The 24415-nt window shown below is 39.4% G+C and overlaps 1 protein-coding gene across 2 annotated transcripts in view; it reads right to left on the bottom strand.

Moving 5' to 3' along the window:
* The window catches only part of LOC134349555 (coiled-coil domain-containing protein 138-like), a 66345-nt gene that overhangs the window by 33199 nt on the left and 8731 nt on the right, over positions 1-24415 (bottom strand). For both annotated transcript variants that reach the window (XM_063054060.1, XM_063054062.1), the window contains exons 3-6: positions 22377-22515; positions 19990-20105; positions 15581-15762; positions 1986-2144 (exon numbers count right to left, since the gene is read on the bottom strand). In XM_063054060.1, coding sequence (XP_062910130.1) covers positions 1986-2144; positions 15581-15762; positions 19990-20105; positions 22377-22515 — 596 coding nt within the window. The remainder of the gene's footprint in view (positions 1-1985; positions 2145-15580; positions 15763-19989; positions 20106-22376; positions 22516-24415) is intronic.

The raw sequence follows: 24415 nt of genomic DNA, 5'->3' as shown, positions 1-24415 counted from the left end.
GATTGCAAACTTAAATTTAAATTTTTAATTATAGGACAAATCATCTTCCATTAGCATGACAAGGCATCAACAAGCTACCATTTTTTTTTTAAATATTGAATGACACAATTGAAAGAGGTATTCAATTGTCCAAAGTTCTTCCCCCCATCCAATTTTGGGTATAAATAGCATCTAATATCATCTAATTCAGAATTCTAATATGATCTTTCTCCAAGACACACAAACAATGTAAATTTCCTAACTTTAGAACATTTCCTACTATTACACAATTATCACCAAATTAGAAGCAGTTTTGTACCAACTCAGACCTAATAGAAATTAGGTTGACCATGACAAAATTTGTTCAAAGCACAGCTCAAAGAAAGTGATAGCTATCAGTTTTTAATTAATTCAAACCCATAATATGCAACAACGGCAAATTCCTAAGTGCAAAGCAGGAATTGAAAACTATTTTTCCATACAATACAAAAATAAGTTACTTCAGCCCATTAAATCTTTGCTGGCCCACAGAGAATCCTATTCCCCACTAACTTTCTTGTAACCCATTTTCCCTCACATTCTCATTAATTCCCCCAAGACTCTACCATTCCCCTCACAATTTACAAAGACCAATTAATCTTCCAACCCTAACATTTTTAACACTTTTAGGATATGGGAAGAAACTGGAGCATCCAGAAGAAGCTCATACAATCACAGGGAAAACATGCACACTTCACACTTTCAGCACTGGGAGGTCTGTGTGTAGTTGAGTGGTAGATGTTGGGGGGGGGGCGGAGTTGATGGGAATGAGAATAAAATGCAGTACAATTAGTATACACAGGTGTGCCTGGAGACTGGCAACAGCTTGGTGGGATTAAGAGCCTGCTTGCATGCTGTGTGATTCTGGCTTGTTACTCAGAATTCCCACATTTGGTTACAGTAGAAATCATGAAGTATCAGCAGGAGGGACTCCAGATGATAATTTTCTTTCCACACACAGGGGTTGTAAACTTAACTGCTACATGATCACTAACATGGTTGAGAACAAAATTACAACCTGACATAAAACTCTCCCAGTCTTCAATGTATAAATATGCTGAAATAAGGGGAAATAGAACACAGAATGTTGTGCCACAATGTTGCGCCGACCATGTAACCTACTCTAGAAACTACCTAGAATTATTTTACCACATAGCACTCTATTTTTCAAAGCTCCATGTACCCTATTGTATCCATCACCACCATCGCCAGCAGTGCATTCCACGCACCCATCACTCTGTGAGAAAAACTTACCCTGACATCTCCTTGGTACCTACTTCTAAGCACCTTAAAACTATGCCCCCTCATGTTAGCCTTTTCAGCCTTGAGAAAGAGCCTCTGGCTATCCACTCGATCAATGCCTCTCATCTTATACACCTCTATCAGGTGACCTCTCATCCTCTGTCACTCTAAGGAGAAAAGGCCAAGTTCGCTCAACCTATTCTCATAAGGCACACTCTCCAATCCAGGCAAAATTCTTGTAAATCTTCTCTGCACTCTTTCTATAGTATCCACATCCTTCCTTCAGTGAGGTGACCAGAACTGAACGTAGTACTCCAAGTGGGGTCTAACTCAGGTCTTATGTAGCTGTAACATTACCTCACGGCTCTTGAACTCAATCCCACTGTTGATGAACGCCAACACATCATACACCTTAACGTTACTGTCTACTTGTGCAGCAGCTTTAAGTGTCTTATAGACACAGACTGCAAGATCTCTCTGATCCTCCACACTGTCTAGAGTCTTATCATTAATACTATATTCTGTCTTCAAATTTGACCTACCAGAATGAACCATTTCACTTACTGAACTCCATCTGCCACTTCTCAGCCCAGTTCTGCATACTATACTTCACTTGATAAATTAGTATTTATGATGTTCAAGTAACACATTGTGTTCCAGATTTATGTGTTTAAAAAGTCATAATAATTGCTTTACAAGTTATATTTAAATGCAATTAACCATACCTCCTTCATAATCTCAAACTTGGCATGAACCTCTTCTTCCACACCTCTTAACTTTGTTACTGCATCTTGATGTTTGATGAGCAAAGCCTCTCTGGCAGCTAGATGTTGTTCATGTGCTTGTACCTGAAATCTGTACTCCTGTAGCGCTGTGCTTTCTTTCTGCATTACATGAAAATCAGAACATTTACCTATTAGATATAAATAATGAATCTTCACATTGTTAAAACCAAATCAAAATAGCTGTTGATTGTTCTAATATATAATTTTGCATTCATGTCCCAGATTCTACAGTAAACGACAAATGGAAAATGCTCACTATGTAAAAGAAACCCATTTAGAATATTTCCACTCGCTCTGAGACATGGATTGTATCCTAAAGTTAAAGGACTCGAAGGGTGCCATGGTAGCACAACAGTTAGCATGATGCCATTATAGCTCGGGGCATCAGAGTTCGAAGTTCAATTACGGAGTCCTCTCCAAGAAGTTTTACATCCTTCTAGTGAGCGCATGGGTTTCCTCCAGGTGCTCCTGTTTCCTCCTGCAGTCCAAAAGACGTACCTGTTAGCAGGTTACTTGGTCATTGCAAACTGTCCTGTGATTAGGCTAAGATTAAATTGGTGGATTGATGAGCAGTGCGGCTCGTTGGGCTGGAAGGGCCTGTTCCACACAGTATGAAACACTTATTTTTTAAAATTAAAAATGCAGAAATAGTGGAACATGGGTGCTGGTGATGATTTTTCTCTTCAAACACATTTCTCTCTTTAATAAGATATCCCATTCAGTCTTCATACAAATCTTGGCTAGCAAACATATATTGATTAACCATCTAGAGTCAACTGCTTTTTATGGGAGCTTTACCATCTTTGATTGAATAGATTTTGCAATAATTCCAAAATATCCTAGATCCAAGTCTGTTAAATCAGTTAATTCTGAAACTCCAGACTCACCCCATCAAATACCTCCAGACTTATAAACGTCTATCAAATCACCCCTTAACTTGCCACAATATAAAGGAATACATTCCTAGTTTATGCAATGTAAAGAACTGAAGACCTAGTAATGATACCATTTAAACAGCGCTGCATTGATCGAAAGATTGATTATTTTTAAACATACTATTAATACCAGATGTAAAAAGTTCCATCTGTAAACTTAAAGAACATATTCCGCACTTTGGGAAATCTGATCACTTGGCTGTCCTCTCCTACTTACATTCAGGCAGAGGCTAAAGGGCAATGCTCCAGAGATTAGGACAACAAAAAGCTGGTCAAAGAGGCACAGGAGCAGATGCAGGATTGCTTCCAATTGGAGGACTGGGCCGTGATCAAGGGCTCATCTGAATGAATACATCATGGTTGTCATGGACTTCATAAAAACTGTTGTAGACCAGTGTAACTGCACAAACTCAGTCAGAGTCTTCCCCAGCCAGAGGCCTGGATGAACCACAATCTGCTGAGAACCAGATCAGAGGGATTCAAGACTGGCAACCAAGAAAGTTACAAGTGGTCCAGGTACAATCTCCAGAAAGCCATCTTACGGGCGAAATGGTAATTCCGGACTAAACTTGAATCAATGAAGAAAGCATTCAACCCCTGCCTCAGCTATCAAGCAAGCACCTCTTACAAAGTGAAATCAAGCGACAACAAGGCTTCACTTCCATATGAGCTCAATGACTTCTATGCTCACTTTGACCATCAAAACACTCATCAAACACCATCACAAACTCCCACAGCCTCCAATGACCTTGTGACTTCATTCAGTCTCTGAGAGCATCCTTCAGGAGGGTGAACCCATGGAAAGCATCCAGCCCAGATGGGGTAGCTAGCTAAGTACTAAAGACCCGTGCGATCTACTGGAGTGTTCAATGAAATCTTTAACCACTCGTTTTGGCAGTCTGGGATACCTACCTACTTCAAGCAGACTTCAGTTATACCAGTGCCTAAAAAGAATATAGTAACCTGCCTCAATTGCTGTTGTCCAGTAGCACTTACATCCACAGTGATGAAGCGTTTTGAGAGATAGGTGATGAAGAATATCAACTTCTACCCTAGAAGCAACTTGGATCCACTCCACTTATTTTTACTGGCACAAAAGCTCTGCAGCATATGCCATTTCATTAGCTCTTCACTCAAAACTTGAACATCTGGACAGCAAAGATGCATGGATCAGGATGCTCTTTATCAGGACAGCTTGGCATTCAATACCATCATCCCCTCAAAACTAATCTAAGCTTCAAGACCATGGCTTCAATATCCCATTCTGCAATTGCATCCTCAGTTTTCTCATTTGCAGACCCCAGTCAGTTCAAATTGGCAACAACATCTCCACCACAATCTCCATCAGCACATGTGCACCACAAGGCTTTGTGCTTAGCCCCCCTGCTCTGCTCACTTTATACTTGACTGTGTGGCTAAGCACAGCTCCAATGCCCTATTTAAGCTTGCTGATGACCTCAGTCTCCTTTCATAGAAACATAAAAAATAGGTGCAGGAGTAGGCCATTTGGCCCTTTGAGCCTGCACCGCCATTCAGTATGATCATGGCTGATCATCCAACTCAGAACCCTGTACCAGCCTTCCCTCCATACCCCCTGATCCCTTTAGCCACAAGGGCCATATCTAACTCCCTCTTAAATATAGCCAATGAACTAGCCTCAACTGTTTCCTGTGGCAGAGAATAAAAGGCTTCCCCTTTGTCCTCAAACTGTGACCCCTCGTTCTGGACTTCCCCAACATCGGGAATAATCTTCCTGCATCTAGCCTGTCCAATCCCTTTAGAATTTTATACGTTTCAATAAGATCCCCCCTCAATCTTCTAAATTCCAGCGACTATAAGCCTAGTTGATCCAGTCTTTCATCATATGAAAGTCCTGCCATCCCAGGAGTCAATCTGGTGAACCTTCTTTGTACTCCCTCTATGGCAAGAACGTCTTTCCTCAGATTAGGGGACCAAAACTGCACACAATACTCCAGGTGTGGTCTCACCTTGTATAACTGCAGTAGAACCTCCCTGCTCCTGTACTCAAATCCTCTTGCTATGAATGCCAGCATATCATTCGCCTTTTTCACCGCCTGCTGTACCTGCATGCCCACTTTCAATGACTGGTGTACAATGACACCCAGGTCTCGTTGCACCTCCCCTTTTCCTAATTGGCCACTATTCAGATAATAATCTCTCTTCCTGTTTTTGCCACCAAAGTGGATAACCTCACATTTATCCACATTAAATTGCATCTGCTATGAATTTGCCCACTCACCTAACCTATCCAAGTCACCCTGCATCCTCTTAGCATTCTCCTCACAGCTAACACTGCCGCCCAGCTTCGTGTCATCCGCAAACTTGGAGATACTGCATTTAATTGCCTCGTCTAAGTCATTAATATAAATTGTAAACAACTGGGGACCCAGCACTGAGCCTTGCGGTACCCCACTAGTCACCGCCTGCCATTCTGAAAAGGTCCCGTTTATTCCCACTCTTTGCTTCCTGTCTGCCAACCAATTCTCTATCCACATCAATACCATACCCCCAATACCATGTCCTTTAATTTTGCACACTAATCTCCTGCGTGGGACCTTGTCAAAAACCTTTTGAAAATCTAAATATACCACATCCACTTGTTCTCCCCACCCACTCTACTAGTTACATCCTCAAAAAATTCTATGAGATTCGTCAGACATGATTTTCCTTTCACAAATCCATGCTGACTTTGCCCGATGATTTCACCGCTTTCCAAATATGCTGTTATCACATCTTATAACTGACTCTAGCAGTTTCCCCACCACTGATGTTAGGCTAACTGGTCTATAATTCCCCGGTTTCTCTCTCCCTCCTTTTTTAAGAAGCAGGGTTACATTAGCCACCCTCCAATCCTCAGGAACTAGTCCAGAATCTAAAGAGTATTGAAAAATTATCACTAATGCATCCACTATTTCTTGGGCTACTTCCTTAAGCCCTCTGGGATACAGACCACCTGGCCCTGGGGATTTATCTGCCTTTAATCCATTCAATTTACCTAACACCACTTCCCTACTAACATGTATTTCCCTCAGTTCCTTCATCTCACTGGACCCTCTGTCCCCTACTATTTCTGGAAGATTATTTATGTCCTCCTTAGTGAAGACAGAACCAAAGTAGTTATTCAATTGATCTACCATGTCCTTGCTCCCCATCATCAATTCACCTGTTTCTATCTGTAGGGGACCTACATTTGTCTTAACCAATCTTTTTCTTTTCACATATCTATAAAAGCTTTTACAGTCAGTTTTTATGTTCCCTGCCAGTTGTCTCTCAATTTTTTTCCCTTTCCTAATTAAGCCTTTTGTCCTCCTCTGCTGGACTCTGAATTTCTCCCAGTCCTCAGGTGAGCCACTTTTTCTGGCTAATTTGTATGCTTCTTCTTTGGAATTGATACTATCCCTAATTTCTCTTGTCAGCCATGGGTCCACTACCTTCCCTGATTTATTCTTTTGCCAAACTGGGCTTTCAGCAGCCCATGGAGTAAGACGCGTGTTGGCGCTACTCCTTCCTTTTACGACTTACTTTCCACTGCTAGTTTTGTTTAAACTTTGAAGATTTATTACTTTTAGTGAAGGATTTACGATTTAATTACAATGGCTGGAACCCGAACTGGAATCGAATTAAGAGGTAGCAAAATTGCTCCCGAGGCTGAACAAACAAAGGAGTCAGAGGAAGTCTCTACTTCAGAAAGAACGTTTCCTTTGATGCAAGATATTAATACCAAGATCGGAATAGTGGACACCAAGATTGATAAAGTGACGAATGCTAATGAAAGGCTTGAAAAAAACCATTTCTGCTGGTCCAGGAATCTTTGAGGAATCTGGAATTTCAATATCAGATGCTTAAAAAGGACACTAATAGAATCGGAAGAGAACAGGAGACAGTGAATCAAGTGATTAATGAACAAGAATTAAAGATATCTACTATGGAAAAGAAAATTGTTGAGATTTCTTCAGAATTATTAAGAGTTAAGAAGAAAACGATGGATCTGGAAAGCAGAAGTCGTAGGATGAATTTACACATACTGGGTTTGCCTGAAAATATGGAAACCGGTGAGCCACTAAAGTTTTCCGTGAATATGCTATACACACTTTTTAGTGAGATACTTGAAGCTCCTCCGATGATAGACAGAGCTCACTGAATCCTCCGCCTGAAGCCTTCCGTTGAGTTGAAACTTCGCCCTGTGATTCCATGTTTGCATTACTTTACTACTAAAGAAGTAATTCTTCGATATGCTAGGAAGCGAGGGAAGCTAATTTATAATGGAGTAGAGTTTAAGATTTTGCCCCAGAGGTTTATGCAGAAAGAATTAAATATCGGGAAGTGATGGCTGAACTTTATAAGAAGAACTGTCATCCCTCTTTGCATTATCCAGCTCGTTTGAGAACTTTCCCGTTTAACACCCGCCCAAAACGATTTGACTCCCTAGAAGGGGCTTGGAAATTTAAAAAAGGAGTTTAAGTCTGTCTTACAAGCAACTTAAACACTTAATCCTCAGCTGGGAGTCATTTGTTGCTGGATTGTTGAAAGTTCAATCTGCATTTTATGACTGCCCAGACATCGTTTTGGCTGTTTTATTTTTTCCTTTAGGATTTGCAATACTTTAACACTAGTCACAACATATTATTTGGTTGGATCTATCTTTTTTGAATATATGATCAACTTTTATTAACTGAATTTAAGATGGCTGCTGTTAACTACGTTTTAACCTCTGTTAGACATAATATCAAAATATTTGGAATTTGTTTATTTCTTCATGTATGTGTTGTTGTGTCTTTAGTCAGTGGTGTTAGCGCACAACTTTTTTTAAAAAAGAGTCTCCCTCTTGGAGAGGAGGGTTAAGGGATTATAGTTTAGCATGTTGTCTGCCTATTGGATGGTTTTCGGGCTGGGGGGGGCGCTATTAGTTTAGGTTTTTTCGACTGGGCAGTCCTAAGACGTTTTCCTATCAATCATCTTGTTTTTTTTCCTCTCTGATCGAATCCATAATTTGTTCTTCCCTGTGGGTGTGGTCTGTGCCGGCGCACTAACCTATTTTAAATTAAATCTTAAATTAAAGCCTTATTATGGATGTTAATAAAATTAATATAATCTCTTGGAACCTGAATGGCTTGAACCAACCTATTAAGCATAGAAAGATCTTTAAGAAATTAAAAACACTTCAAGCTTATATTATTTTTGCACAAGAGACTCATATCCGTAAGGAGGATGAAAACCGTTTTTTTTTAATTTTGGAGGGGCTCTCAGTTTCACTCTTCATCAGTAACTAAAATTAGAGAGGTATCTATTTTTATTAATTTTAAAATCCCTTTTGTACATCTTAGTACTGTCACTGATTCAATTAGAAGATACTTAACTGTTACTGGTTTGTTATGTGGTCAAAAGATGGCTTTGGTGTGTGTGTATGCACCTAATGTAATTTTTTAAGAAGTTATTTTCTGCTTTGCTGAACTTAAATAAATATAAATTGATCATTGGCAGTCACTTTAACTGTTGTCTCAATTCTTCGATTGATAGATCATCAACCAATCCATGGCTTCCTAATAAGGCTGTGATCTGTATTAATTCTTTCTTACTAGAATACGGCCTAGTCGATATTTGGAGATTTCTCCATCCTAAAGGTAAGGATTTTTCTTTTTGTTCCACATATACATCATAAATATTCGAGAATTGATTATTTTTTGTTGGACTCGCGACTGGTGCCTTTTGTTGTTGACTGTGCATATGACGCTATTGCGTTGTCGGATTATGTGCCCACAAAACTAATACTGAAGTTCCCTGATAATATACAGAATGCATCTCAGTGGAGATTTAATGCTACACTCTTGCATGATTCAGCATTTGTAAGTTTTATTAAAGAGCAAATTTCTCTATTTTTTGAATTAAATACAACTGAGGATATGTAAAATTTGGGTATTTGGGATGCAATGAAATCTTTCCTTAGGGGGCAGATAATCTCATATTCAGTAGCTTTAAGAAGGAAAACTAAAGCGGAACTTTTAGTGATTACTAACAGCATTAAAGAAATAGATAAAGTTTATTCAGTAACACCCAGTGAAGGTCTATACCTGCTTCTGACTTTTCCCATTGAGCAGCAACTTTTGAAATCTAAAAGTCAATTTTATATACATGGGGATAAGTCAGGTAAATTGTTGGCCAGTCAACTTAAAGCATCTATGGCTAGAAGGCAGATTTTGAAAATATGAAGAACTGATAGAACTTAAACACCAGATTGTCAGGTTATCCACTTTGGTGGCAAAAATAGGAAAACAGATTATTATCTGAATGGTGGCCGATTAGGAAAAGGGGAGGTGCAACGAGACCTGGGTGTCATTATACACCAGTCATTGAAAGTGGGCATGCAGGTACAGCAGGCGGTGAAAAAGGCGAACGGTATGCTGGCATTTATAGCGAGAGGATTCGAGTACAGGAGCAGGGAGGTACTACTGCAGTTGTACAAGGCCTTGGTGAGACCACACCTGGAGTATTGTGTGCAGTTTTGGTCCCCTAATCTGAGGAAAGACATCTTTGCCATAGAGGGAGTACAAAGAAGGTTCACCAGATTGATTCCTGGGATGGCAGGACTTTCATATGAAGAAAGACTGGATGAACTGGGCTTGTACTCGTTGGAATTTAGAAGATTGAGGGGGGATCTGATTGAAACGTATAAGATCCTAAAGGGATTGGACAGGCTAGATGCGGGAAGATTGTTCCCGATGTTGGGGAGGTCCAGAACGAGGGGTCACAGTTTGAGGATAGAGGGGAAGCCTTTTAGGACCGAGATTAGGAAAAACTTCTTCACACAGAGAGTGGTGAATCTGTGGAATTCTCTGCCACAGCAAACTGTTGAGGCCAGTTCATTAGCTATGTTTAAAAGGAAGTTAGATATGGCCCTTGTGGCTACAGGGGTCAGGGGGTATGGAGGGAAGGCTGGGTTCTGAGTTGGATGATCAGCCATGATCATAATAAATGGCGGTGCAGGCTCGAAGGGCCGAATGGCCTACTCCTGCACCTATTTTCTATGTTTCTATGTTTCTATGAAATTAATAAGGTATTTCTGGATTTTTACTCTAACCTTTATAAATCTGATTTTCCAGACAATACTACTTTTATGAATAGATTCTTGCAAAGATTGAATATACCCAAAATTTCTATTCAAGACATGAATACATTAGATGCACCTATTAAACGTGAGGAAATAGCAAGGGCTATATCCTCTTTTCAAACAGGTAAAGCTCCAGGACCGGATAGATTTACAGTAGAATTTTTTTAAGACTTTTACTGAAATACTTACACCTCATTTATGCCAAATTTTCACTGATTCTATATCCTCCAGGACCCTTCCAAAAACTTTCTAAGAGGCATCAATTTCATTAATTCCCAAAAAATAAAAAGATTTATCTGAACGTGCCTCTTACAGACCAATTTCCTTACTAAATGTGGATTCTAAAATTCTTTCTAAGATTTTCGTAACAGGCTCAAGAATATTTTACCTAAGGTTATTTCTAAGGATTTATTAAGAATAGATACTCATATTTTAATATTCAGAGATTATTGAACATTATTCATTCCTCTCCATCTAAAGAATCCGAATGTGTTGTTTCCCTTGATGCAGGGAAAGCCTTTGATAAGGTAGAGTGGCCCTATTTATTCGAAGTTTTAGAAAGATTTAATTTTGGTCCAGGTTTTATTTCCTGGATTAAGCTGATCTATCAAGCTTCTATGGCGGCAATTATAACAATCGAAAATCTCCTTATTTTAGGCTATAAAGAGGTACCCGGCAGGGTTGTCCTCTTAGTCCGCTGTTATTCAATCTGGCTTTAGAACCTCTTGCTATTGCCTTTCCGGACTCCAACAATGTTCAAGGTATTAAGAGAGAAGATAAAGTGCATAAGGTTTCGTTGTATGCAGATGACTTGGTAGTTTATATTTCAGATCCTAAGAAATCTATTCCTTCTATGTTATCTATATTTTCTGAATTTAGTAGCTTTTCTGGATATAAATTAAATTTGCACAAAGGTGAGTTATTTTGTATTAATAACTACTTGGATCAATATGATCAAATTCTTTTTAGCATTGCTAAAAATAACTTTACTTATCTTGGTATTAAAATTACCAAAAATTTTAAGGACCTGTACAAGTATAACTTTCTTCCATTAATTGAATACACGCAACAAATACTTTCTGAATGGTCTCCTATGGCATTATCATTAATTGGTCAAATTAAAATGATAGTGCTACCGAAGTTCTTATATGTATTTCAAGCAATCCCTTCCTTTGTTCCTGAACAGTTTTTTGATAGAATAGACTCTTAAAATTTTATCTTATATGTGGAATAATAAAAACCCTAGATTAAGTAAATCTCTATTGCAGAAATTAAAAAAACATGGTGGTATGGCTTTGCCAAATTTTAGAATGTATTACTGGGCAATTAATATTCGATATATTTTGTTTTGGATTCATTATTCAGACATACATGACTGTCCTTTAGGGGTGGATTTGGAGAAAGACTCGGTGAAGGGGTATTCTTTGGCCTCTTTACTGGGAGCTTCTCTTCCTTTTTTGCTTTCTAAGATTGGTAGTCGAGACCTCAATCCCATTATTAAACATACATTAAGAATTTGGTTTCAGTTTCGTAGATTTTTTGAGTTTAATAACTTTCTTCTTTCTAGTAAAATCTATCTTAATATTTTTTAAACCATTAATTTCCGATCAGACCTTTTTAATTTGGAAAACCAAAGGAATAATAACTTTTTAAAATTTTATGGGGGATTGTTTAATGTCTTTCACTCAGCTAGTGCAGTGGTCCCCAACCACCGGGCCGCGAAGCATGTGCTACCGGGCCGCAAGGAAACAATATGAGTCAACTGCACCTTTCCTCATTCCCTGTCACGCCCACTGTTGAACTTGAACGCACATGAGTTCATCAGTCGGTCATTAACCTGCAACTACTCGATGAGTGAAAAACAAACGTCGCTTGAGAGTTTCTTTGGAAGAGATGGTAGGGGACATAAAAGGCCTAACGATGATGATAATGCAGAGACAGCTGAGGCCGAGACTGTAAAAAAAAGAGAAAGCTTCCTACAACAGAAAGTACGACGAGTCGTACAAAAAATATGGCTTTATTGCAACCGGTGACTCACACGCTCCAAGTCTCCTGTGTGTGATACGTGGAGACAAGCTGTCTAATGAGGCAATGAAGCCCTCAAAACTGCTTTGGTACCTTGAGTCCAAGCACCTTGCACTTAAAGACAAACCTGTTAAGTTTTTTGAACGGAAAAAAACGTGAGCAAGCGGGACAGAAACAAGTGCTAAGAACCACCACCTCCACAAATGCTGCTGGTCTGAGAGCGTCGTACTTAGTGGCTAGCCGTATTGCTAAGGCTAAGAAGCCTTTCACTGTTAGTGAAGAACTGATTCTGTCTGCTGCCAAGGACGTGCCGTTAACTGTTGGAAGAAGCTGCAGCTAACAAGATGGCACAGGTTTCTCTTTCAGCTACCACAGTTTCAAGGAGAATCGATGACATAGTGGAGGACATTGAAGCACAGCTGTTGGAACAGCTTAACGAGTCTGGTTTCACTACCCGAGTCAGAGGTTGCTCCTGAATGCCAGTCTACACACTGCGTCACACACAGGGAAATGCTGGCTAGCCGAAAAATGTCACCTGATCTTAACAGCGTATTGAGTGTGTTGTTGAAGTTATCAATCACATCAAAGTAAAAGCTCTTAACTCACGTCTGTTTGAGCAGCTTTGCCAGGAAATGGATGCAGAGCACAAACGCCTTCTCTTACACACCGAGGTCAGGTGGCTATCAAGGGGACAGCCCTAGCCAGGGTTTTTGAGATAAGAGAGCAGCTACAGAGATTTGTTCAAGAAAAAAGTCACCTCTGGCAGCACACTTCAGTGACGAGGAGTAGATAGCAAAACTCGCTTATCTGTGTGACACCTTCAACCTGCTCAATGAACTCAATTTATCACTTCAGGGGAGAAGGGCAACTGTCTTCAAGTTGGCAGATAAAGTATCTGCTTTCACAGCCAAACTGGAACTGTGGGGATGGCGAGTAGACAGGGGGCATATCTGACATGTTCCCAACATTAGCTGGGAATTTGGGAGAGACTGAGGCTGCACTGTTCTTCTCACAGCTGGTGCACGAACACTAATCTTCGCTGTCGACAGAATTTGAGCGTTATTTCCCAACCGCAAATGACCCAAGACGTGCAAAGGAATGGGTCCGTGACCCATTTGTGAATGTCTCCGGTGAATCATCCATGTCAGCGCGGGAAGAAGATCAACTCCTCGAGCTTGCAAATGACGGTATGTTTGACATAACATCTCTGCCGGCATTCTGGATCAAAGTCAAGGCTGAATATCCTGAGATAGCCACGAAAGCACAGAAAACGTTGCTTCCATTTCCAACATCATATCTCTGCGAAGCGGAGTTTTCTGCAATGAGTGCAATGAAAACTAAATTGCGGAACAGGCTAGATACAAGGAACCCCCTTATGACTTATAATTGACATCACTATATTCACATGAGGAAAATATGTGCTGTGGGTTTAATATTAAATTCGTTAGATAAACCCTTTTAGAAACGAAATTGAGTGTATTAGCCACTGATAAGTGACTTATAGTTTACTGATCACCTCTATTCCAGTCGTGATGACCTCGGCCATTACCCTGTCTTGTGCAGCTGGATCCTGGACTTCCTGTCAGATCGCAAGCAGGTGGTAAGAGTGGGCTCCCTCAACTCTGCCCCTCAGGGCTGTGTACTAAGCTCCCATCCTTTACTCTCTGCATACCCATGACTATGTTGCCATTAACAGCTCCAATCTGCTAATTAAATTTGCTGACAACACTACTCTGATTGGTCTAATCTCAAATAATAAAGAGGCAGCCTACAGAGAAGTCATCACCCTGACAAACTGGTGTCAAGAAAACAACCTGTCCCTCATTGTCGCAAAAACAAAGGAGCTGATTGTGGACTACAGGAGGAATGGAGACAGGCTAACCCCTATTGACATCAATGGACCTGGGGTTGAGAGGTTGAACAGCTTTAAGTTCCTCAGCATAAACATCACTGAGGATCTCACGTGATCTATACATACTGACTGTGTGGTGAAAAAGGCACAACAGCGCCTCTTTCACCTCAGACAGTTGAAGAAGTTTGGTGTGGGCCCCAAAATCCTAAGAACTTCTATAGGGGCACAACTGGGAGCATCCTGACTGGCTGCATCACTGCCTGGCATGAGAAATGTATTTCCCTCAATCGCAGGACTCTGCAGAGAGTGGTGCGGACAGCCCAGCACATCTGTAGATGTGAACTTCCTACTATTCAGGACATTTACAAAGACAGGTGTGTAAACAGGGCCCGAAGGATCATTGGGGACCCAGGTCACCCCAACCACACACTGTTCTAGCTGCGACCATCCAGAAAACGGTACCGCAGCATAAAAGCCAGGACCAACAGGCTCCGGGACAGCTTCTTCCACCAGGCCATCAGACTGCTTAATTCATGCTGACACAACTGTTTTTCTATGTTATATTGACTGTTCATATTTAACCATCTTGTTACTGTCTTGTTGTACACACCATTTATTATAAATTACTATAAATTGCACATTTAGATAGAGATGTAATGTAAAAATTTTACTCATGTATATGAAGGATGTAATAAAGTCAATTCAGTTTAAGTTAATAGAATTGCCTAGATTTAATGAAGCTTAGAAGGATAATGGGTCTCTGAAATACTCAAGATTCTGAACAACCTTTCTTTAGCGGCAGAGTCTAGAACAATGAAGTGTGGACTCAGGGTAAGGAGCGAGAACTATAGTTGAGTGTCAGACTGAGGTGTGAGCTGTTTAAATGCGAAATGAGTAGAAAGTTCCACACTCTATAAAAGTATAAATCTTTGAAATATTATACTATAAGAGGACATAAATTTTCAATGGTTGAACATAAATTGATTTTGGAATGAAAGGATATGGAAATTCATCAAGAAAGTGACTTGTGAAATACCAGCAACAATCTGATTGAATGGTAGAACCTGGCTCATGTTTGCATATCATCTGTACCTCCCTTTACTTCCAATGCTCTTATCAAATGCCAGCCACCAGTCAATTTGAAGAGATATTGATCAAGACATTTTGATTTCATCTGACCAGATTTGTTCCTAAATTTGTACTTCAAGCAGTTTTCTCAAATGCAATTACAGCCTCTACAATTCATATCAATACGTAATGCAATAGTAATGAAAGTACGCAGTGCACATTGCTTCATAACCCATTTAAAAATTCAGCTGGTAGCAGCAGTATTCATTGCTTTCTTTCATGTTCAGGAATATGCATTGTGATCAATTAAAAGAAGCCCAAGAAAGTATAATTTCAGCAGGTTTGTCAGTATATTAAAAATAATGAATTGAAACAGAAAAATGAAAAAGTTGGCTTCCTTTAAAGGTTAGTGCTTGATCAAGAAATACTTAAGTGCTCTGTTTTTTTTTTGCAGTTATGACCATGAAATTGACTTTTGAAACTAACTTTAACAATCATGGACTGTGCTATTATTGCACCGTAAACTTACCTGTAAGTGTTGCCAGATGGATGTTAGCTCATTATGAATTTGTTCTATTTCAACTGGTAAAAGACAGGGATTTTCCCAAGACTCTGAAAGGCCTCCATTCTTTAACTCTGTAATGCTGTCATTTACATGAATTACTGCTGATGGAAAATTGCTGGAAGCTAAGCCTGAAGGCAAGGTAACATCTAAAAATAAAAACAAGGTGAAAATTCTTTGGTGAGGCAAGGAACTTGTTTTGCACATTGTTACAAATTGAAAAAGTAAAACCTTTCTCTTGCAACTTGTATACAAACATGGTGCCTTCATTTTGCTTTCATACAAACACATTTTTCTGCCTGCACATACAACTTCATTCATCTGCTTCAGTCTTTTGGAAAGATAGTTCTTGCCAACGGTCAATCAAGGTTCTTAGACTAAACTAAGACTCTTTTGCTACCTTCTATGCCTCAGGCTCAAAGAAAATGAAAACGACCAGGTACTTTGACGCTTTTAGGGTCAATGAGCAACACACTTCAATCACTTATAGTTCCCACCAAGGCAGGCACACACCACCCTAGTCTGGAGATATATCATTGATTGTTCATTATCTTTTCTATCTAATAGCCCAAGTACTGAAGTTCAGGTACACCACTTACTGCTAGCTTCTTAAAAGCAAAGAAGAATGGATGGTAAATCCAAGCAACACATACAAGATGCTGGAGGAACTCAGCAGGCCAAGCAGCATCTACGGAAAAGAGTATAGTCAACGTTTTGGGCCAACTGAAGTCATAAAGTACATTCTCTTTTAGAGATGTAGAAAGTCTAGGAGCACAAACATCCAATATACTGAATGACAACATATTTTAAATTTAGCTGCTCAATAAGCTCAAAAAACCTATTGTGAAAAAAAATCTATTTGGCTGAAATCAAAGTTCAAAGAATTGTAAAAATTAAAGATAAGCAAATAACATATCTGCAGACTTCCTAGCATAGTAGCATTACAAGTGCACAGATACAAATACTAGAACAGAAGTAGAAAGAATAAAAAATAAAGTTACCATAAACAGTCTAACAGGAGGGGGTCATCACTTTCCCAGCTATAGGTTGATGCATTATAGAGCTTAATGGCCGAGGGTAAGAACGACCTCATACAGCGCTCTTTGGAATAGCACAGTTGTCTTAGTCTATTATTATGCATAGACACGCACTCACAGGAAACAAAAACAATCTATGTATCCCTCCAGTGCACCAAAATGAACACTGCAAAGGATTTTTTTTTTTTTAATCATCCCATACATTCCAAGAGTGATTCATGCCAGGAGGTATCCAACAAAATTTTGGAAATTATATTGAAAAAGCTAACTGGAAATTGCGTTTTCTAATTTTATTCCGGAAAAAAGCATTGTTTAACACTGAAAATAGATTGGAGCTAAGTTTCCAAACAACAATGTTAAATGTGTAATACTCAGTTACTTGTACTTTTGGAGGTGGAATTATAGCAAAACTACAGAATACATTAATCTTGGGTGATTGGACCAGGCTCAAAGTATATTTATTATCAAAATACATACATTTCACCGTATACCACCAAGAGATTTGTTTTCTTATGGGCATATTCAGTAAATCCAAAAAACATATTAGAATTAATGAAAGACCACACACAACATGATGGATAAAAGAAAAACAATGTGCAAAAGGCAACAAACTGTGCAAATACAAAATGAAAAATAATAATGATAAATAATCAATAAATATTGAGAACTTGAGATGAAGACTCCTTGAAAGTGAGTCCATAGGTTCAGTGATGGGGCAAGTGAAGTTCAGTAAAGTTATTCCCACTGGTTCAAGAGCCTGATGGTTGAGTGGTAATTACTGTTCCAGAACCTGGTGGTGTGGGTCCTGAGGTTATTGTACATTCTTCTTGATGGCAGCAGCGAGAAGAGAGCATGGCCTGTGTGGCAAGGATCCTGATGATGGATGCTGCTTTCCTGTGACAGTGCTCCGTGTTGATATGCTCAACGGTGGGGAGGGCTTTACCAATAATGGACTGGGCCGTATCTACTACTTGTTGTACGATTTTCCATTCAAGGGCATTGGTGTTTCCATACCAGGCTGTGATGCAAGCAGTACCACCACTCATCTACAGAAGCTTGCCAAAGGAGGGAGGAGAAGATGGCGCGACGCAGCGCGCGTGGCCGTTCCGAATTATATCATATGTGTTAACTAGGGGCAGTGCACAATCCTGATTTGATGGAGACAGCCATGAGAAGCACGGAGGAACACCTGGAGAAACTTCTGAAATGCCCGCTTTGCTGCTGCTGCTACTGTGCGATCGAGAATTTCCAGAGGGGAAGGCCCCAAATCCTCGGCTTTGCCTATTGCCTGTTGCCGGGGCTGGGGTCGAAGCGCTCGGCAGATGTGGTGCTCAGTGTCGGAGAGCTGGTCGGAGGTTCAGAGTTTTCGGGCGAACTCGGAGTCGGACTGTGGTCAGGTGCTTCCAGGATGCTGCATCAACAAGTTTGCGGCACTAGAGATTCACCGTCTGCTTGAGACGATGGGACTTTCGAGAGACTTTGAGACTTTTTACCATGCCCATGGTCTGTTCTTTATCAAATTACGGTATTGCTTTGCACTGTTGTAACTATATGTTACAATTATGTGGTTTTTGTCAGTTTTTCAGTCGGTTTGTCTTGTGTTTCTGTGCTACCATTCTGGAGAAACATTGTATCATTTCTTAATGCACGCATTACTAAATGACAATAAAAGAGGACTGTGTGTCCTCATAATCTAATCTAATCATGCCGAATCTTGAGATTTCAAAGGAAGTAGGGGTGCTATTGTGCTTTCTTTGTAATTGCACTTAAGTGCTGGGCCCAGGACAGATCTCTGAAATGATAACACCATAGAATTTAAAATTGCTGACCCTCTCCACCTCTGATCCCCTGAAGAGAAATGGCTCATGGACCTTAGGTTTCTTCCTTCTGAAGTCAATAATTAGCTCCTTGGTCTTGCTGCCATTGAGTGAGAGGTTGTTCTTGTGGCATCACCCAGCCACATTTTCAATCTCTCTCCTACATGGTGATTCGTCAAAACCTTTGATTTGGCTGATAACAATGGCATCGTCAGCAAACTTAAATATGGCATTGGACCTGAGCTTAGCCTCACTATAAAGTAAGCAAAGCATGGGGCTAAACACACAGCCTTGAGGTGCACCTGTGCTGATGGAATTTGTGTAGGTGTTGCTCCTAATCCAAACTGACTGGTGTCTGCAAGTGAGGAAATTGAAGATGCAATTGTATAAGGGGGTATTGAGGTCAAGGTCTTGAAGCTTATTGATTAGTTTTGAGGGGATGATAGTTTTGAATGCAGACCTGCAGTCAATAAAGAGCATCCTAAGGTATGCATCTTCACTGTCTAGGTGTTCCAGGGTTGAGTGAAAAGGCAATTAAATGGCATCTGCTGTGGACCTGTTGTACTGGTAGGCAAATTGGAGCAGATCCAAGTCACCCATCAGACAGGAGTTGATATTTCCAACATCAACTTCTCAAAGCCCTTCATCGCAGTGTATACAAGAGCTACTGGACGATGGTCAATGAAGCAGGTTATCATGTTCTTCTTAAGCACTAGTATAATTAAGAACTGCTGGAAGCAGGTGGCTACTTCAGAGAGAAGTTAAAAATATCCATTCTCATTCCAGCCAGTTGATCAGCACAGGTCTTTAGTGCTCGGCCAGGTACCCCATCTGGGCCGGATGTTTTCCGTGGCTTCACCCTCCTGAAGGAAGCTCTTATTGTGGCCTCAGAAACTGAAATCACAGGGTCATCAGAGGCTGTTGGTGTTCGTGAAGGTTCCTGCACGTTTTGAATGGCAAAGCGAGCATAGAAGGCACTGAGCTCATCTGGAAGTGAAGCCTTGTTGTCACCTACCTTGCTTGGTTTCACTCTGTAAGAGGTAATAGCATTACCACAGATATTGTGCATCCTTCAGTGATTTAAGTTTGTCTGAAATTGCCGCCTCACCCGCGAGATGGCTTTCTGGAGATTGTATCTTGACATCTTGTTCCTTACTTAGTCACTAGACCGGAGTACATCTGATCTGGTCCTCAGCAGGTTCATCCAGAGCTTCTGGTTGAGGAAGACTCTGAATGAATTTGTGAGGACATGCTTATCTATAACTGTTTTTATAAAGGTTCAGATCCCATACCAAGCTATTGGCAATTAGTAGAAAACCTGATAAATCAAAGCCCTAGCACACCACATCAACGTTCAACTGCAAAAGGAAAAAAATCTCAAACACTAATTTGTTTATAATCCATTTCCTCCAAGCTGAAAACATGTTGTTTTTATCTCCTTACCAGATTATACTGTAAGCAAATTGCATTATATTACAATATATCCAACAGTAAAAGCAGCTCAACATTCATTAATACTTACCAGTTTCAGTGTAAACTTGTGTTCCAATGTTTTGTTTCTCATAGGCTGAGAATTCTTCCTCACTCAAATATCCCTCTAGCTCTTCATTGGAGCAATGATAATCATCATCATCAACACTTATGATTTTAAAAAAAACATAAAATTGTTTAAAATTGAAGTTAAAATTTGCAAATAATCTTCTCTCTGCGAAGAATATCTATTTTCTTAGGTTTATTACCCAAAAATGGATAATTGAGTAGTCAAAGTTGTTTGTCTGCAAAATACAACTAAGATTCACAAGTATTGAAATAACTTGGAACAATCTGAACATGAAAGACATGCTTCAAATTTATTTTTGTTAAAATTAAAGTATAACTAAAATTGTTAACATAACATTATTAACAGAGTTTTCTACATGTATCTGCTGTTCCATAACCAAATCCATTGTGGTAGCACCATCAGAAGAACTATAGCAATTCAGAAGGGCTTACTTCTCAAGACAGCAAATAGAACCTTACCCTCATTTTTGAGATCACAATAAGCAATGAGAAAAGAGCTAATGTATACCATTTCTGAAAGAGTAAAGTAACTTTTTCAGATTTACAGATTACTGGGACATTGTGTTTCTTCTGATCTAGTCCCCAGATTCAGTTCTCTCCCCTTCTTTGTTAGTATATGTGGATTTTAGTAAAGCAATTAACAAAGTTCCACATGGTAAGCTCACCAAAAAAAATCAGGGGATCCATAGAAACCCAGTTGTGTAGATTTTGAATTGGCTTGTCCACAGGAGGCAGTGAATATTAGTAGATGGATCAATTTCTGACTGGAGATCAGTGACTAGAGGTGTTCTACAAGTATCTGTTCTGGGACCCCTGCTCTTTGTGAAGTACAAGGATGGGTTAGTAAGTTTGCCGATGACAGGAAGACTGGAGGTGTTACAGATGTGTAGAAGGTTGACACAGGTTATAACAGAATATTGACAGGATGCAGAGTTGGGCAGAAAAGCAGATGGAGTTCAATATGGAAAAATGTGAAGTGATACACTGCGGAAAATTGAACCTGAAGGCGGAGTACCAGGTTAAATGGTGAGATTCATTGCAGTATGGAGCAACAGTAGGATCTTGGCGTCCAAGTCCACAGATCCCTCAACGTTGCTGCACATGTTGATAGGATAATTAAGGGGTATGGCGTACTGGTCTTCATTAGTAAAGGGACCAAGTTGAAGTGCCACGAGATAATGTTGTAGTTCTATAAAACTATAATTAGACCACATTTAAAGTATTGTGTTCAGTCCTAGTTGTCTCATTATAGGAAGGATGTGAAATCTTTATAGAGGTTACAGAGATTTATCAGTATACTGCCTGGATTATAAAAAGTCTTATGAGGAAACGTTGAGCAAGCTAGTATTTTTCTCTTTGGAGAAACAGAGGATGAGAGGCAACTTGATAGAGATGTACAAGATTACGAGAGACATAGACAGAGTGGACAGCTAGCATCTTTTTCTCTAGGGTGATAATGGCCAAAAGTAAATGAACCTATTTAAGGTGAGTGGCGGAAAAATAAAGGGAAATATCAAAGGTAGTTCTTTTGGTGTTTTATTTACATAATGGGTGCCTGGAATGCATTGTTGGAGGTGACACAATAGGGACATTTAAAAGTCTCTTAGATAGGTATATGGATGTAAAAAAATGGAGGGCTATGGGCTGTGTAGAAGGGGAGGGTTAGATCATGGCTTATATTGCTATGCACAACATAATGGACCGAACGGCCCATATCATGCTGCATTGTTCTATGTTCTACTGTGTAGAAATGCATGAGATGCAATTCCTCCCCTCTGGGTCAAAGTCCCCATCGTGGCTCAGTACCCTCTTCTAGATGCTGACAGACAAATAGAACACATAGGAAGTTACATATATACATAAATGCAGGACAATGGGAAAAAGAATGCCCTTGAGGAAAGGGTATAGGTGGTAGAAGCAGTGCAGGCATATAAGGGGCACCTGGGCACTAGGTGAGCTTCCACATGGAGGCTTGGTAAGCCTGTGAGAAGAGTGAAAAACACTAGCAGAGTGGGCATAGACAGCACAAGGACGGGGAAAGAGGAGAGAGAATGTGAAGGAGAATCCAATTTAACTACTACCATTTTTTCACTCAAGCTGACTTTATTAATTTTTTTAAAATTCCATTTTCTTTTTACATGCAATCATACTGACATGAATACTTTTAACTTCCCACTTTATCCTCAAGACACTGATTTCCTTGTTAACGTGCAATTTTCTTTGATATTGTCAAATTCTAAACAGAAAGGAAGTGTTTTCCCTTTAATATTGTTAGAAGAAGATTATTCGAACGCACTTATAAGTAGATGCAATTGACTTAAACACACTTTTATAGGTTTTCAATCTTACCATGCAGAATGGCACTTTATTGTTTTATATAGATTTTGTAATAATTTGTTGTAGTGCTTCCTTTCACTGCAGGTCAGCCCAGATGTTGGTGACTTCATAGTAGGTCCACATCTTTCTTCTGTTATTATTTCTAGAACACCTAAATGAAGGACAGAACTATCTTGGGTTACCAAGAATGCTTAATCACACAGACATGGCTATGAATTCTTACTTAAGTTAGAAAAATGACTCAAATCTGAAATAAGAATACAGGCAACACTCATGTTATGGTTACTCAGATTATAGAAATTCATCCTTATAAAAAAATATAGAACGAAACTTCTTTTGAAATTTGTGTGTGATTAAAGTCAATAAAAAATAAACAAAATGCAAAAAAATACGAATTTTTCCGTCCAACTTGCATTTCTTTATATATACGCAGATAATGTGATTTCTTTTTAAGTGCCAGAAATTTTGCTAACAGCACTTTATTTTAAATTCTCCAAGTGTTTTCCATATGATTTGCAAAGACAGCAAGTTTAGGTGCAAGTTGTAAACCTAAACAAAGGCATAAAGGAATTTCACTGGATTTAAAATTTAACGTTTTTACAAAGAATGATTGCTGGAGAAAACTTTGTACAATAACTGAAGCTGTTGGACTTCCTACTGCATCTGAGTTACTTGCGTCTTCAACTACAGATGCTACCCATTACCTTTGGAAGAAAAAACATCTTATAGGAACACATCACCATATATCACGAGATTCAATGGAAAATAGGGTTTCACATTACAGAAAATTGTGATATGGATGATTTTCTAGGACCGCAATCTCCTCTATAGTGGGGTTTGCTCATACCCAAGTAACTATCACAAATGTTATATGCTGATTGATTGTGTGGCAAAAGGTTGCATAAACACAACTTTAGTTTATTTTATTTAGTTAGTTTATAGATCAAGGGAAACTTTAAAATGATGTTTTTGAAGGAGAAAAATGTTTCTTCTGGAAGTAAAAGGCTTTTCCTCAAATTTGGAATGAAAAGCAAAAATAAATCCTCCACCACCACAAGCTTCTTAGCAGTAGTGATCTAATTTGTCTGTATGGCCAAAGATGGAAATTTTACTTAACAGGAGTTGAAGAACTAATTGGGTTGCGTTAAGGTGTAGATGTTTATCTGGCTTATTTCAAAGGACAAGGACAGGCAAAAGGGCAGAGGGTCTGGGGTGAGTTTGTCAGCAAAAAAGTGAAATGAAATCCTGAGAAAGATGTTTCATACAATCAGAAAGTGCAGAATTCTTGTGGGTAGAGTTAAGAATCTGCAAGGATAAACCCTCATGGAAACTGTATTCAGGCCTCCAAACAGTAGCCAAGATGGGGGTAGAAAGCACAATGAAAGACAGAAAAGACATGTAAAATGGGCAATCGAGGAGTTCAATATGCAGGCAGATTGAGAAAATCAGGTTCGTACTGGATGCTAAGTGAAAGACTTTGTAGAGTAGCTTGTGGTTGAGCCCTCTAGGGGAAAGGTGTTATGTAATGAATCAGATTTCATTAGAGAGCTTAAGCTATGAACTGTTAGGAGGCAGTGATCATAATATGATACAATTTACCCTGCAGTTTGAGACGGAGAAGCTAAAGTTGGTATCACAGTTGAGTAAAGCAACTGCACAGGCACGAAAGCGGAGCTGGCCAAAGTTGATTGGAAGAAATCAGGGATGACAATAGAGCAGCAATATCTGGTGTTTCTGGCAGTAATTTGAAAGACGCAGGATCAATTCATCCCAAAGAAGCATGCTAAAGGATGAGGCAACAGTGGCTGATAAGGGGAGCAAAAACAGTGTAAAAGTGAGAGATGGTATACAATATAGCAAAAATTAATGGGAAACAAAAAGGCAACTAAAAAAGCAATAAGAAAAAAATAAAATATGAAGGTAAGCTTGATATTAATATAAAAGTAGATAACTTAAGTTTTTTTCAGATGTGTAAAGAGTGAAAAAGAGGAAAGCATGGACATCCATCACTGGAAATGATGCTGGAGAAGTGGTAATGGGGGACAAATAAA

This window comes from Mobula hypostoma, chromosome 7 (genome assembly GCF_963921235.1).
Source record: "Mobula hypostoma chromosome 7, sMobHyp1.1, whole genome shotgun sequence".
NCBI classification, from domain to species: Eukaryota; Metazoa; Chordata; class Chondrichthyes; order Myliobatiformes; family Myliobatidae; genus Mobula; species Mobula hypostoma.
This window is presented reverse-complemented; position numbering and strand designations above follow the sequence as displayed.